The sequence below is a fragment of the Ictidomys tridecemlineatus genome, chromosome 3, assembly GCF_052094955.1.
Source record: "Ictidomys tridecemlineatus isolate mIctTri1 chromosome 3, mIctTri1.hap1, whole genome shotgun sequence".
In the NCBI taxonomy this organism is placed as follows: Eukaryota; Metazoa; Chordata; class Mammalia; order Rodentia; family Sciuridae; genus Ictidomys; species Ictidomys tridecemlineatus.
In genome coordinates, this window is record NC_135479.1 from 30,736,764 (window position 1) to 30,754,071 (window position 17,308).

At 37.0% G+C, this 17,308-nt stretch overlaps 1 protein-coding gene across 1 annotated transcript in view; it reads left to right on the forward strand.

The window, feature by feature from the left end:
• The window catches only part of Ankfn1 (ankyrin repeat and fibronectin type III domain containing 1), a 383,862-nt gene that overhangs the window by 327,890 nt on the left and 38,664 nt on the right, over window positions 1-17,308 (forward strand). The window contains exons 14-15 of the mRNA XM_040269006.2: window positions 7,489-7,704; window positions 16,222-16,388. Coding sequence (XP_040124940.2) covers window positions 7,489-7,704; window positions 16,222-16,388 — 383 coding nt within the window. The remainder of the gene's footprint in view (window positions 1-7,488; window positions 7,705-16,221; window positions 16,389-17,308) is intronic.

The window sequence follows — 17,308 nt, forward strand, 5'->3', positions numbered from 1 at the left end:
GGAAGTGTTTTATTTATTTTTTTATTTTTTAAGTTGGAGCATTCAGTTATCAGTCTTACCTGGAAAGGAAAAGGGTGGGTTCCTTCCTGTTTCAGATCTCTAGACACATGAAGGCATCTTGGACAGTTTGAGCTGCATGTCTACTTATGTGGGAGGCTATGCCTTTGGCATGACCCCCTAAACAAGAACTTAGGAAACTTACATTCTAAATTTGATATTAATTGTTCAACAACTCAGTTCTTCTTAAGGGCTTCAGATTCATCACTTGCAAAACAAGAAGAGTTTGACTAGATCACCTGAGGGATTCTTGCTGTTCTGGCAGCCTATGCATCAATGAATGTGTGGAAAAGGAAACAGAAGCCAGCAGATGTTTTGAGGGGTTTCTGAATGTGACACTTTTGGTAAAGCCATAGGCATTTGTGCTTACCCACAAAGGATAAACAACCAAAAACAACTCTTAAAACAGCTCTTCCATATTATCATTCAAATTAGATCAAGTCCCTAATCCTGTAATAATCTTTGAAGGTCACAAATCTTCTAGAAATGGCATTGAATTCTAAACAAGTTTTTCTGGGTTTTCCTCTCATTGTTTTCTGGTATGGCCTTAATTTGTGCCTCTTAGCACAGAAAATCATCTGCTAAATGAAGTCAGGGTCCTTAGGAGATCACAGAGTCTTTTTCAGAGATGGGTAACTACCTACAAAGCTAACAGTAACATCAAACTTAGAAATCTGCAGACAGGAATCTATGTAAGTTGTGTTTGACTAGGTCATACCAGCCATGGTATTAAAATAAGATCATGAAAAAAATCTATTCCTCCCTACAATTATGGAAACTTCATTTCTTGAGCCCCTACAATAATAATAATTCAATCCTCTGCATGAATAATAATTACTGTGTTGCTAATAAAATTAATTCTGAAAGGTTACTGCTGCCCCTCTGTGCTGTACTTCATTACATAGATTGTTTACTGCCTTGTGTCCTCAGTGGCCTCAGAGGTTTTAACAAACAGTTCTCTGCATTTCAACCTACTCTTTGTTGCAGAGTCTTCTCCTAAACTCAAGGAGAATTTCTTGGAACTGGGCCATGGAAACTATGCTGAATTCATAGTATTCCTTCCTTTCATCACTGAGCCACTTGATTGGACCATACCACTCTCTCTCAAACTTCTCGTTGTTTAGGTTGAAGTACATACCCAGGGGACTCCGACCCCTTAGTGGACCCTCACATTAGCTCACCAGGCAGCCCAGACCTGCATGGATTGTAGACTGAGCAACCTTGGAATTTCAAGCAAGGCTCTTTATCATGTGTTTATTGGAGGCTTCCTAGAACACTTTCATCTGATATCAGTAACATGAGAAGGATCAGGCTGTTACAAGCCAATGAAGTCAGATGCTGAGAGATACCATGATGGCCAGTGTGACCCCACTCAACTACTCTTATTGCAATAGTCTTAGATTTTTTGGCCTCTAAATCTATTGATCCTATCATTTTTCATAATGCATTATGCCTTGTTTAAATTTTGATTTATTTATCATAATCATCCCCTTGAAAATATTCTAAATGTTTTCCCTCCTATTGTTTACTGGGGAAAAGCTCAAGTCTGAATGATATAGTATAATATGTCTATATTAAAGTAGTTGCATCTTGCTTGCATCTTGCAGGAAAAAACTATTAAAGTAGTTGCATCTTGCAGGAAAAAAAAATATCACACACAAAAGAGGAAAATTGACTGTGTTTGTGTTAAACTCATTCATGAGTGCACTTCTCACATGGAATGTTAACTAGTGTCCCATTCCATTTTTTTTAATAAATTGCTTTCTCACACTATAAAGCAACTATTTAAAGCCTTCTCCTTTCCTCCACACCCCATTCCCCACATTCTCTGTCTCCATCTCAGGTGATGGCTTTACTGTCTAATTCATTAAGTAAATAAATGAGTATGGGAATAATTTTTTCACCAAATTTACAAACCTCCGTGCATTGATCCTACCTTCTCCTTCTTCCTTCCTATTCCAACAGCTAAAATCTCACTCCTCCTACCAAAGGCTCATCCCTCCACATAAACTCTGGATCCTGTCTCATGCCCCCCCCACCCATGCTAATTTAAAAATACTCTAGTATTGCCAATTTGACCTCCCCCAAATTCTCACATGGAATGTTAACCACTTTCCCCTTCAGCTACCTAACAATCTCTCTCCTACCCTCTTACACCCAAAATTTTTAAAACATTACCTACATTATCTTTTTCCATTTACTTCCTCATTTCCCATAAACCCTCAGCCCTCTCTGTCACTTTTGCTGCCACTATGCCTGTAAAACTGCACTCTAAGGCCACCAGTAATCAGAGGCAAATAATGCTAATAAAGCCTGCATGAGCCCTTGTGAGAATGGAAGTCCTGATGTGTTTTAGGTGAGGAGGAGAAGCTGGGTTGAAATCAAGAGGCATTCTGATAAACAGTCTAAAAGAAATTTTGAGGAGAAAAGGGGACCAAAAATTCCAGTATATAAGGGAGAGGGGACAGGAGAGGTAGGAGAAGTAGGGCTTCTTTTCTCATTCTAAATAAATATTCATTTATACCTAATTTTATATTTGCAATTCTGTATTCTTTCTCTTAATGATATCCCCAAAATGATAATAGTGAAGGCCCCCCAAAAAATTTTCCATTTTCATCTCTGTCAATTACCTCGTTTCACTCAATCCAGTGACGACTTTAAGTCCTCTTTGCAATTGATATCCCGGCAGCATTGGACACATGTGGTCCCTTTCTCCTTTTTCAAATTGGCATATTCATTGGCTTCCACAATTCCACACTCCCCTGATTTTCTTCCAGCTGTCTGGTCTGTCTTTCCCATTCTCTTTTGCTAGGTCACATGCTATTTTCTGTTCAGAGTCCTCTTCTTCTACCTCTTTTTCTTGATAATTCTTACATTCCTTCAAGTCTCAGCTTAATTTTTATACTTCCTTTCTCTGATCTTCTGATTAGGTGACTCATTCCCATAGCATCTTGTATTCTCCTTTCAGAACAATGGCCATAATCCCATTCATTGTTTTATCTTTATCTGAATAGTGATCCACCTGGACCATGACTTTAAATAATGACCATGAGTTTAAAAAATATGTCTATCTTGATTACGTCTATATCCCCAACACCTGGTATATGTTGGGCCTTCAGTACCTACTAGTTGGATGAGTATTATATTTGTCATCTCAACCCCAGAGACCCCCAAAATTGCAGTTAAGGGAAACTCCATCTAACCAAATGGAAAGTGATCGCAAAAATGTGTCTCATACCATAATTAATACCTGGATATTTCTCCAGCCCTGCATAGCAGTCAGAGCCTCAGTCCTCAATAAATATTCAGCACCTTACAGATCCCTCATCAAAAGCATGTTATACATTCCTTTCTCTCCTTCATGTTTCTGTTTGCCCAATTAAATAATAAAGTTGCTTTAATTTTTTTGCTGTGGGCTCTATTGCCCAAACTATTTTCTGGTCTCTAGGATGAAAATGTCTAGAAATATGATATGTTTAAATGACATAAGAGTTTGTAAAGCACTTAGCACAGTGCCTGGCACCTAGTCTCTGTTAAAAAAATGAAAGTTTAATGAAATATGAAACGCCTAGCACCTTTTTGTCAGGGGAGGGGTAAGGTGCAGGAAAAAAAAAAACTTTTCAGATGAAGAGGAAAAATAAACTTGTGAATTGATAAAATATTTTAAGTCACTTTACTAATCTAAAAAAAATTTTGCAATGTTCTGAGGATAGTAAAAATATATTATATATAACCTCATTGGCATCAGCCATATATAAATCCTGTTAGTTCACCTCTTGCATATCTCATCTTACTCCCCTCCTCTTTCCATTCTTACTACTACTGCCTGATTACTCCAGTTTCATCAAAAGCCTTCAAAGTCACCCCTCTGTTTCCATTCTTATTCTTCAATCCATTCTCCACACTTCTTCTAGAGTAGCAACCTAAAATGTCCTGACCACAGTATTCCCTATCCTTTCAACAGTGGCCCAGTATTTTATCATGGCCTATGGAGCCTTAATCACAATCTTTCTCTTCCTCCTCTGTGTCTATTGCACACTGACTTAACCTTCATCGTGGTATATACCAATTGGTACAATTTAATCCTTGTTTTCTGTTTCTGCTATATAGTAATCTCCTCCTTTAATTAATATATAATAGTAAATAATAATAGTAGAACAACAACTTTTATTTGTTTAACAGAATAGGTGCCAGGCACTGTGCTAAGTGCTTTACAAACTCTATCTCATATAATCTTCACTATAACATGATAACAATGTACTAGTATTGATATTCACTTAACAGATGATAAAACTGAGACCAAGAAAGGCTAATTTGTGTCCAAGGTCACACAAATAGAAAGTGGTACTTATGGATTCAAATCCAGATCCATGTATCTCCAAGGACTGTATTCTTCCCAATACTTTAACATATTATTGTGTGCTAATTTACAAAAAAAAAAAAGTGGGCAAAGTTTTTAAAGAAATTATCCATAGTATATCAAAAAAGAAAAAGTAGAAATATATTCCACATCATTTGCAGCCTACTTAGAAGCAGCCTTTTATTGTTTTATTTAAAAGAAGGTAAAATATGCATTAGTTAATTAGTTAAAATTATCTAGGCAGAAAGAGAGAGACAGTATCTGTTAGCATTTGGGGAAGAAAAAAAAAGACAAGAAAGCCTGCAAGTGACTAAGACCTAGCATTGTGTTCTTTCTTTCAGAAAAATAGCAAAGTTCTCTTCTTAGGAAGAGACAGAAGTATACTTTGCTCTCACAGATGTTATCTATACTACTTATCTCAAAACACAGGAATAATCTGAAAAGTGTAAATTGTATTACATTAAATTTTCATCCTCCATAGTTTTTTAAGAAATTAGTGTTAATGAGTAAGAATTAGGTGACACTTTTTGATGATATTGTGTTTTTTCCCCTTTCTCAGGAGAGGGAAAAAAAGGGGTTTCCCAAAACTTTATTGTTCTTTTCTAGGCCTTCACCTCCTGCCTCTGGACTTCCTTAAACTTCTCATGTCACCTTAATCTAAATACATATCTCTAAAAATGTGCCTGTAGTCAGGGTTTGTTGCTAGTCTTTTAATATGTTCTGTTTATAATCTAAATGCATCCTGCCAACTATCAAGTGCTCTTATTCCTCTTTACCCTGTAGAATCATCAAGAAACTTAACCTTGATTCCTTAGTATGACAGGTATTAACATGGTCAATTTTTTTCCTTTAGGCCCAAAAGAACCCTGAATCTGCCTCTTTGAAATACAGCTTCAACTTATTTTCACAAAAATATTCACTTTTAATTGCACCCCACACCCAAGCTAACTAGCCAACCCAATTAATGTCAATGAAGAATTTCAGGAAGATTTTTAGTGCCTTCTTATTAATCCCATTAGAAAACCTATTCAAAGTTGACAGTGAACCAATGACATTAACCCTATACAAATGAAATGACCATCTCAATCAGTGTATATCCATCAGCCTTGGTCCACAGCAAATCATAATTTCCAATGTCTTAATGAAAATATGTATGTTAATTGAGTTGACAAACAATTGAGTTCTCCCATATGTGCCAGACACTATGCAAAGGACTCAGAGACATAATCATGAAAGATGAAACAATCATAATCTTATTACATGAACATCAATCTTATGCAGTAAAGTCAAAGATGTGCTAAGATAGAAGTTTGCACAAGAAGCAACAGGGAAAAAGAAGATGGTAAATTCTACGTCAGAGCTTTAGGAAAATCTACCCAGAGAAGGAAAGACTGAAAGGGCTGTATCTTGAAAATGAGTAGGTGTAAGCCAAGGTGGACTCCAATTAGAGCAGAAAAGAAAGTCCATACACCATTTAGTAGCAAGCTTGAGAGTTTGCAAAATACTTTCTCATGCATTGTTTAACTCCTCAAACACTCTTAAGAGGTAAGGATTATCATAAGAGATGTCTGAGAAGGAAAAAATTTTAAATTAAGATAGTGAAACTCAGAATCAGAGAGAATAAACAGTCCAGCTATTAATGAATGGCAGCCAGCCCTCAAACTCAGTATCAGTTTAAGTCTTAATAGCAGTGGTGGCTGAGGCTGAGTCTAACTGGCTCAAGAGAACCAATTGTTACATATTCAGGAATATTGAAAACTTGGTGTTATATCCTGGGTAGCCTAAAATCAACTGTGGCAGGAATATTTACACCACAGAGATTGGTATATGCTACAAATCAGTCATGCCCCATTTTTTTGTTTTGATTCATAGCCCATTTACAAGCATAGCCACTGCATATTTAGCAAACTGCCTCTATATAAAACCATAGGACTACATAGGACTGAACTAAAAAGCTTATCCAAACTTACTCTGATTTAGAAGTAATTTATTAGAAAGAAAAAATCTGAGACATTAGACTATTTTTAGAAAATAATAATTCTGACAAATGATTTTTTATGATATACTAATAATTATGAAATCCTTTACTCATTATGCGTCTGATCTTTTTGAAGAATAAGAAGCTTAAGACATAGTCCTTACTCCAGTGTTTTCACAGACATGAATACCAACCAGCTGGCTCATTTATTTTTAGGACAGCCTTGTCATTTTTACAATTTCCAATTCACTTTTGCTTTAATGCTAGCAGGTCATCTCATCATCGTTTATATGAGTTCACAAAAGTACCAACTGGGAGCTTTGGGATTATTTTTTTAAAAAAACATATTTAAAGCAAGAAGGGATTTTATGCTAATCATCCAGTGCTCTACATTAGAAATCTTCACACCCTGCATATTTGTAAAACTCCTGTTGATTCTAGTAGTACCCACCCAGACCCCTCCACATTTAGTGTGGCATTCTTCCTTTCCTACCTTTCTAAAAGTATTGTCTGCCTTAGTTGACCTAGTTCATAAGAAATTTTAACAAATCTTTAAATAAGTGAAACTCACCGAAACACAGATAAGTCAAACCAGGCCAATCTCTCAATTAAAGCATCTTGAAGGGAATGTGCAGTCATTTGGGGATCTGTACAATGTGCTACATTGTCAATTCACTTCTTCATTTTAAACAACCCCACCTCATACTAGCTTACTGTAGATCTCTTGAAAACTCCACAAATAGCATACTTGAAATATCAGGCATTTTTCTTTAAAACATCTGGGATTCTCTTCAAGTGCTGGTAACTGAGGTTTATGTGCTGGTGTGTCTATGTGGGTAAGAGATATTTACAGATATTGAATTTGCTTAAAAAAACATAATATTTGTGCCTCTTGCTATAATCTTTGCAGGCTCATGGTGAAGATATTTTCTTTGAGCCTCTGTTAAAAACATTTCTATGATGCCACATATTTTAGGTTTAAGTCTTAAAAACACTTCTCAGAAATCAGATAATTATTCACATCTTTTGTTGCAATTGTGTTCATTTTCTTTAATAATATCATCTAAGCTACCAGTAATCTATTTATTTCTAGAATTTACTTGGAACACACAACTTGGGAAGAGTTTACTATGAGCCCATTAAAGACCGGCATGGAAACATACTCATAGTCACCATCAGAGAGGTGGAGATGCTTTATTCCTTTTTTAATGGCAAATGGATGCAGATCTCAAAGCTTCAAAGCCAGAGGAAGTCTCTATCAACACCAGAGGAACCAACAGCCTTAGATATTTTACTGATAACCATCCAGGTACAAATTGTTTTGTTTTTCATTGTTCTGATATATTTGAAATCCCAAATACTATTATGCAGGCTCTAGTGAAATATACCAAAAAACATCTACAGATGCAGTGGTGGAGTAGAGAGATTCCAGAGATGGGCCATTCCTCATACTCCACACATAGGAAAGATGCCAAACTTATTTTTATTTATCCCTCTCTAGATCTGGAACTTGTCAAGTAATACACAGAATGATGGCTCTGAAAATGCCCTGACCAACTGAACCAATAAGAAACACTCAGACCAATGACTGAGTAGGGTATCTATCCACAATATAACCAAGACATCAAACCAATACCAGATTGGACTGTAAAAATAATACATGTAGATTGTGTGTTTGGATACATTTATATGTATATGATACTGAACAAAAACACTTTGACATATACTCACTCTTGCTTGTTCTGTACAATACTTTCTTAGAACAGACGGGCATTATTAAATCCATTTTAGGAATAAATAACCAGGGTTCAAACAGGTTAAGTGACACGAGGGTATACACAGAGGTCAATTTAGTGAAGTTAATGATGCTTCTATGTCACTCAGCTCTTTACTTGCACAAGCCCTTTCAAGGCACTGATCAGCACCCTGGCAATTTTGCATTGATAATTTTGTATCAGAAACTGTATTGGCTTCAAACCCTGCAAAACATGGAATGCATTCTTGGGCACACAACTAGAAAATGGCAGAACTGAGATTTCAACTCGGATCTTCTGATTGGAAGCTGGATTCTTTCTGCTCTGTCACAACCCATCTTGGGATAGGAGTTAGGATTTTAGTGAATGAGGGATGGAAGATGAAATAAAGCCTGAAATACTCATCTGAGTACTTGGTGAATAGGCACCAAAATTCAGAACCCAAGCACCTTGGATGCAGACTCTTGGCCTGGATGGCAGCAGTGGTACACAAGCCCATGTCTATTCGTAAGTGCATGCTCTGTCCCAGCAACCACTCTGCCTCAAGTGTTCTCATGTAAACATGGACATCAAACTGTTTCTCACTGTTTCTCTCCCCCACCCTTAAAACCCTATGATGAGTGTGAGTTGTATAGAACTCAACATCTAGGTAGAAAAACTGGCAGAAACAGCTACTCTAAGCCCCATGAAACAAATGGCATATATCCACCAGACATCCCATCTGGAGTAACAGGAAAGAAAGGGCTCAGTCACACATGAACAAGCTGAATCTGCACGTTGGCCCCAATAGCCACTCATGGTCACCTTCAACAGCTAATTTACTTTCTAACTTCCTTTCATTCCCAACTGAGGGGTGTCTGGTACAATAATCTCATCTGTTCGTTACTTGCACTGGCCCAAAGCAGGACAAAAGTCCAACACAGCAAGGGTAAGCTAATTGGTCAAAGCCAATGCCTCTGGATTTGATTTTATGGAATGTGGGTTCATAGGAAATTGATAGAGAGTGTACGTTCATATGTGGAGGTGGTGGAGGCAGGGAACACAGACACATTCGTGGCTCCCCTCTTCACCTTTTATAAGCAAGTGCTAAAAGAAACATTTAAAAAATCATAATAAATTGAGCTTTTACAGGGTGACTAATACACTAATCCCCTATAGGGATAAACTGGGGTCTGGGCTACCTTTGCTCCTAGAAACACAGCCCAGGCCCCAGCATGATATAATACCTGGTTTCTCCTAGACTTATTACATTAAAAATGTGTTACAGGTGCAGAAAAATTCCAATCTGGTGAAAGGTTGTTAGAGAAGGAGACCAAAAATAGAGGCAGGATCAGGTTTCCACACAGATCCAAGTGGAAAATTTACCCCCGCTGACTGGCGCATTCCTGCTTGATGTCATTCCCACCCACCCCACTCTCCCTTTTCTTCCCCCCATTTTTTCTCCCTCCCCACCTTCCCATACAGGTCCTATGCTGGAGAGGAAGTGGGGAATAAAAATCCTAGGGCTGGTATCCAATCAGTTATAGATTTAAGATTTAATTATGTCAGATTTAAATTGGCTACACCAGCTTAAAATGAGGATTGAGCTAGGTCTTGATGGTGGCCCAAAGCAGTCTGGGTAATTCCCACATTGACAGGCTACAAACCACTTGATTTTCTCAGGGCAGTGGAGTGATGACCATCAGGCAACCTGATTGGAAACCTAGGTTTTCTCCTGCTACCTCACAACTTTGGAATCAGGCTGACTGGGTATGACTCCTGACCCCACCCTTTCTAGTTATGTGACCAGAGCAAGTTACTTAACTTCTCACCTCTTGTATCTCCTCCTCCTCCTCCTCTAAAAGCTCTATTTCGCAGGGTTCTAATGACGATTTAATGGGTTAATATGTAAAGCAGTAGAAGAGTAGCACAGTAAACATTCATGATTTTTTATTATTTCTTCACTCAGAAAAATCCAAGCAATACTATTTCTCCTAAGGACACACCCCATCCACCTCTTCTTCCCTGCTCTCCTGGGATACCTCTGGCACTAGCCCAGCCATCCCTTAGGACATTTCATTACTTCATTCATCTTTCATAATAATTAGGAAAGTCTGTATAAAAACTATATAATCAGGGCTGGGGCTGTGGCTCAGTGGTAGAGCACTTGCCTGTATGTGTGAGGCACTGGGTTCGATTCTCAGCATCACATATAAACAAATAAAATAAAGGGCCATTGACAACTTAAAAAATATCTTTTAAAAACTATATGATCTACAATAGGGTTTTCAATAACAGGCCAAGACTCTAACAAAATCTCAGCCTGTAACTAATCTACTAATCCATAGGGCCCCAGGGAAGCTCCAATACCCAACTCCCTCAACATCCTGATCTCCTCAAATGCAGACCTTCACAACTGACCTCTCTCAAGTATCTATAAGAGAAAAATTGTTCTCATGCTTTCCTGCAAAAGAAAAGAGAGATATGGATCATTTAGAGTCCCTCTAAGCAACCTAATTGGCAATGAATGTATATCCAATAAGAAGGCCCCTCTGGGTGCTGGGTTATTCTCTTCAGGGGTTATTTCAGTAATTGAACACCTCATACGTGAAGTTTCTCCTGAAAATTAATCTCTCACATGTTAATTCTAACTTTGTAATACTTTGTCACATCTATATTATTTATTCTCATGAAAACTCAGTTGAGATTGAGTAATTCTATTGTCTAGTGCACAGATGAGGCCATGGATTTCAAGGAAATAGCTGGGCAAAGTCATATCAGCTGAAATGCAGCACTATGAGATACTAGAACCCACATCCCTGGTCCCCTTCCCGTTCCACCACCTTGCTTTCTCTGCCTACTTTCTTTAAGATATGTCCAGGGAAATCATGGTGAGGCTGTCCTCTTTCTCCTCCCATTCCTGTTTTCCTCTCCTCTTCTTGACATCTGGAGGTACCCAATATCTTCTTACACTGCAGGTACCCAAGACCAACTACTTCTTCCGCCCTTCTCTACTGTTTTCCTGCACTTTCCTATTCTTTCTATCCCCAAGCAGCAACTAACATAAGTATCAAAACCTACAGGAATCAGAAAGATTAATGAAAATAAGCTAATTTCTTAATGACTTAAGAAACAATTGAGTTCACACAAAAACTCATTCACCAATATTCTTACAATCAGTATTCATAACAGCCAAAGGGTAGAAACGATCTGAAAATCCAAGAAAGCTGATGAGTGGGTACACAAAATGTGGTGCAACCATATGATGGAATATTATTTATCCATAAAAATGAATGAAGATCCATGTTACAGAATGGATGAACCTTGAAAACATTATGCAAAGTAAAAGAAGACCAACACAAAATGCCACTTATTGTATGACTGCATTTAAATGTTTGCTATATCCATAATAAGCAAATTCATATTAGTGGTTCTACAAGCACAGAAGGAGAAATTGGAGAATGGTAATGAATGTGAGGGTTCTTTCTGGAATGATGAAAATGGCCTAGAATTAGACAGTGGTGGATAGTTATACAACCTTGTAAACATACTAAATACCACTGAATTGCATGCTTTAAGAGGATGGATTTTATGGTATATGACTTATAATGTTTAAAAAAGAAAGAAGTGAAAGTAAGAGGGACTACATTAATCTGGAGAGTCCTTGTCCTATCTAAGGAGGCATTCCTATTCAGCCTCAGCTATTACAGTGTAAAAATGTAATCCCATTGATTAAGTATGCTCTGCTTTTTAAGAGAAGTTAGAAATCCAGAGTGAAGGGTGAAATCTCTTTAAAATTTGGGAAACAATTCAGAAAATTAAAATTCTTTGTGGTCTAAACAATCTTAGTCTTGCAAAGACTACCAGTCACGATTTTGTGACTTGTACTACCCTACACAATTCAGTTTCCACACCTCATCCAGCACAATAAAGGCCCTGCAGTTATCTTAAAAGCATCTATCTATTGTTCCCTTGAAAAGATCTCAGGATATCTGATCGATATGCCCTTCCCAGTTACCTCACCCACATAGCATATTTTCCCCCAGAGGCCCAGCCCCAGAACCTACCACCTCTGGGCCTTTCACTTCATATTGAATAAACAGTTTTTTCCAACACCAAGGAGGTGCCAGGCACTCTTCTAGGTGCTATATGAAAAACAAATGAATAAGTCAAGGTCCTTGCTCTCAAGGAGTTCAGTCAAGGGAGGGAGACAGACTTGTAAACAAATCAAGGTAATACAAGGCAGAATTAAACCAGAGCCCGATAGCAGTACAAACAGTGTACTATGGGAGCACACACAAAGCAGCTATTAATTCTGCCTGGAAATATCAGGGAAGGTATTGCAGAAGATGTGGCATTTGGCTGAGCCATGAAGGTAAGTTAAGTTTATCAGATGGAGAAAAGACAGCAAGAGAAGGGAGTGAGGAGGAATTAAACTAAATAGAGGAAATAGTAAAGAAATGAGGCAGAAGTTGGAAGAGTAGATCGTCACCCTCCCTTGGTTCCACACGGACCTTACAGTCTTCTTATGGCCTTTATGGTGGGTTAGAAAAATTGGCTTACATATTTCTCCCATACACTGAAATGTTAATTTCCATGAAGGGAGGAATCATGTCTTGTTCATCTTGGTGTCATTAATAACTTAGCATAATGCTTTACACATAGTGGGTTCTCAATAAAAGTTGGTAGGATAAGTGAATAAACTAACAAAAAAAGAGAAAGAAATTCGGGAATGTATGCAGACAGAAAAAGTAATCCATTATGGCTGAAGATAGGGGACACAAAAGGGCTGTAATGGAAGGTAGAGGCTAGAAATGCAGGTTAGAGGCTAAATCAGGTAATATATAGACCTATAGACATCCATTTTGGTTTTACAGGGCCTTTCTAGTGTACTTAAGCTTATTTCTCTTCCCAAGCATTTTTCAGGTTGAGCATTCTGACCAATAAAGAACAAATGACTATGTAAAAGCAAGGGAATTCATAGTAGATGCTCAGTAATAGTCCTTTAAAAATTGAATGAAATAGTGAATTACTCCATCCCAGAATGGTGTTGGTTTTTATAAAACCATGGTATGTTCCTAACTCACAATCTATTTGTGGTCACTTCTGACTCGCATGTTTTTCTCTCATACCCTGACCCATCCTATCTTTGTACTCTTGGGTTTGAGTCTTTACAAGCACATTTTCTTATTAAGTTTCAACCCTAATTATGATAGGCTTATTTTTCCAATACATTGGGTCATTCATAGCTTTATTACTATTTTCCAGAAAATCAAAACCACACTAAATTTGGGACCCACAAATTTGACACACACATTCTTAATTTTCTTTGTCTGGAATGTCAATAAATAAACTGAATATATTGGTCCTCTGGACCAATCCCTCCTGAGCCATCACTCAATCTGTATACTATTCCAATACCATCTTCATTAACAACAAATCTTCAACCCAGATATTCAGCTTTTTAAAATAATGTTGTCATGATTCTGCTTGTTTTCAGGTTATCTTAATGACACAGATTACACTGGAGACTTCTCCTTGGTCCGTGAATCCTATTTTATAGCTGTTAGAAATTAAAGTTGTCTGTATGATTGCTCTTCACAAACCATGGTGACTCCTCTTTAGTGCCTTGGGATTTCCTGTGTGACTGCAAATTGAATGTTTGATTGATGGTTCTTTCTCATTTTTCCTAAAGATCAATATGACGAAGGTCTTTAATTACTAGGGTCATCCTGTGTTTTTCCCCTTTCTGTTGCAAAGCCAGGCATATTTGTCCTTTGGTAGTCTTGAGGGACTTTTCTAGTTCTCTATGACTTCTCAAAAATAATGACCCATGAGTCCATAGCCACATCTGCTTGTTCAGTAAGTGCCCCTAGGTTGCATATGATCAAATTCTTCTGATCAAAGAAGAATTGGCAATGAATGTATATCCTTCTATTTTTTATTCCCACATTAACCATTTCTCTCTCCTTAATTAGTTGTTTATTTCCTAAAACACTTACCTTGACCAAACTTTGAGTCAACTGCTTACCTAAGATCTATTTTTAAGAAACACGATTGAAAATATTAGTAAGTTAGGCCTTTTTCATCCTGGTAGTAATAACAATTCATCCTTCTTGATGAGAAGATTGCTTTTTTTGTACATATTATATTGTCTTCCCAAATATGACCATTTTTTATTTTGTCCTTTTCTACAATTACCATGTTGTTGTCTCTACTATAAAATTGACTTCAGTATGTTATAATCACCAATTTATTCATCTTTCTCTACCTCCTCAAGAGTAGGTATCACATCACCTTTACCAGAAACCCCAATATTTCCCATAGTGACCAATAAACCATGGGAATTCAAGCTTCATAAAGATGGGACAGACGATACAATACACAACAGAGTATGTTAGATTCTGCAAATAGTTAATCCTACAGATGAGAACTTGTTCCTTCAGAGCACAGAGGAAGCCTCATACCTTTCTCTTCCATATATACAAGTTTGTTTATTTCTTGCCTCATCTACATTTAGTAGAGAGTTGATTCCCTTTATTTTGCTCCTATTTATTCATCTTTATTAATACTTTTTGAACAAATCTTAATTGTAAACATGTATGAGGTACATAGTGATGTTTGATATATGTGGGCAATGTAGAATGATTGAATCAAGCTAATTGGAATACCTATCACCTCATTGGCTTATCTCGTGTGTGTGTGGTGTGTGTGTGTGTGCGTGTGTGTGTGTGTGTGTATGTTGATACTTTTGAAACTTTATCTTAGTTATTTTACCCTTAGTGAAAACCAAGCTTATAGGAAATCTTCCCTTATGATCATTACCCGATTCATCACTCCTAAATTTCTCACACCCTTCTACCCAAAGGTTTAAAAAAAAAGCTTTATCTACTAATATGGGCAGAAGGGAAAGAGAACTGTGTTTTCTAATTATTCACTATGAGTCCCTGCAGTTGTTCAGGGAGGCAAAAGTCATAACCCAAATAGTTCATTAGGTACTGATCACAAATAGAACAAGAATTGATTCAAATATCTCTCTGTACTTAGTTGGCATTTTCTACTCTATCAACAACTGCATTCAGTCTCTGCAGCCTGTAGAATATTTTGATGTGACAATACAATGTAAATCCAATGCCAATCCATTGCAAAGCAAAATTTTAAATATTGCAAAAGATGCAGAATTTTGTGAAGCTCATGAAGATAATGTGGAGACCTAATCAGCATGCAAAGCCACTGACAATTGAGACTCTAAGATTAGTAGACTAGTTATGATTGACAAGCACAAAATGAACAAGAACTGTATAAGAACATTTTAAGATTCCAGGAAAAATGTCTTAAGATTCCAGGAAAGAAATTCTGAAGCCCTCAAATATTTTTGCAAAAATTATCCTCTTCATGATGACTTTGTGAAAATCAAGTATGAGGAGTACCATTTCAGTTATAATTTAGTCTAAAGAATTAACTCCCCCCAAAAAAAGGGAATAAATGCTTAACTCATTCTCAGAATTAAGCTATAACTACAACTTAAATGTTAATAACATAAAATTATTATCTCATGATTACTTTTTTAAGATACAGAACCAATCAACCTTTTATATATACTTGCTATAAAATTTTGACTCTGATTTAAATGGTTTCATTTATAATGGACTTTTCCATTTTAATTTTCCTGAAAGCATGAAGCTTCCTGAAACTGCTTTGTCAGCTTTTATACTGGCAAATGTCTGTTTCTCCAAGCTAAACAGTCAGTCCTCCAAGGATAGAAATTCTGAATTCTCTTTCTTTATTATTTACCTCCACCACTAACAGCTTATTCCATCAAAACCCACACACCTAGCCTTGGCAAAGAAATGTGAGGAAAACAAGCAGGCAGACTTATGTTAAAGGTGGATTACCTAACTTGGAGGAGAACTCTCCTGAAGGTGAGAATAGCTGCAAAACCAACACTCCCCCTATATTCATGGTTGTACCTATGGTTCCTCACCTAATCATTCTCAGTGCCTATCATTCATGACAGGCCCACCTTAAAGAGAATAAGGTTTGGAGAGTGTCTTTCAAAGTGATTTCTTATTTTGTCTTATTTCCCTCTACAGGATATTCTCTCCTATCACAAAAGGAGTCATCAGCGTCTCTCTCCTGGATTATATCTAGGTTACCTAAAACTATGTAGCTCTGTGGATCAGATCAAAGTTCTTGTTACTCAAAAGTTACCCAACATCCTCTGCCATGTGAAGATCCGTGAAAACAATAACATTTCCAAGTAAGTGGTCAGAGTCAGAATTTTCCTTGTGATGAAACAATGGCTCAAGTGACCAATTTGATGTGCCCAAAGGAAAATGAAACATTACTTGCCAGCTCAGTTTCTATGGTGAGATATCCCACAGCACACTGGAGCAATGCCACAGCTGAGATTTAACACTAGGATAAGGAGGGCTTCCATTGTGGGTTGGTGGAATGAGTGAGCCTATTAAAAGGGAGTACTGTCTTTCCATGTTTCCCTCTGCATTATTAATGGTACAAGCACTGATGCTCAACTGATTAATGAACACATGAACTTTTCTTCCCAAATTGCTATTTATAATACCTTTTCTTCACAATCTAAAAGTCATGTTTGTTTTGTTCATTGTTTTTAAAATTCTCTATGGGAATGGAATCTGATAAAGCTACTGAATCTTAAAGGATCCCCCAATCTCACCTCAAACCTTCATTCTCCTTACTCCTAACCCCCTGGCCTGAGAATCTTATATGTTCCCTATGCCTCTTTTGGTTCTCTAGGGAAGAAAAGAAGTAACAAGGTCTGAGCCTCTGTTGGAGATTTGCTGTATGGTTTGGCATTTGGTGAATTACCCTATTAGCTTTGGGAAAATCTTGGTAATCTGGCTCAACTTTACAACTAACCCTAATAGCAGGCCTCTGAAAATCTACTATAATTTACTGAATTGTGTTAAACATTTAAAAAATGAAAAAGAAGAAATATATAATGAAATATTATATATTTGCTTCAAAAAGAATAAACTAGATCCTCAAATTCTATTTACACCTATGGATTTGCTTACAACCAAAGTAGACTCTAATTTGGTCATTTAAAATATGGCCCTCAAAATTGAAAGACTTCCTTTATTAACTATTATATCTCTCAGGGTTCACTACATAACTATTATTTGATGATAGTGGAATAAA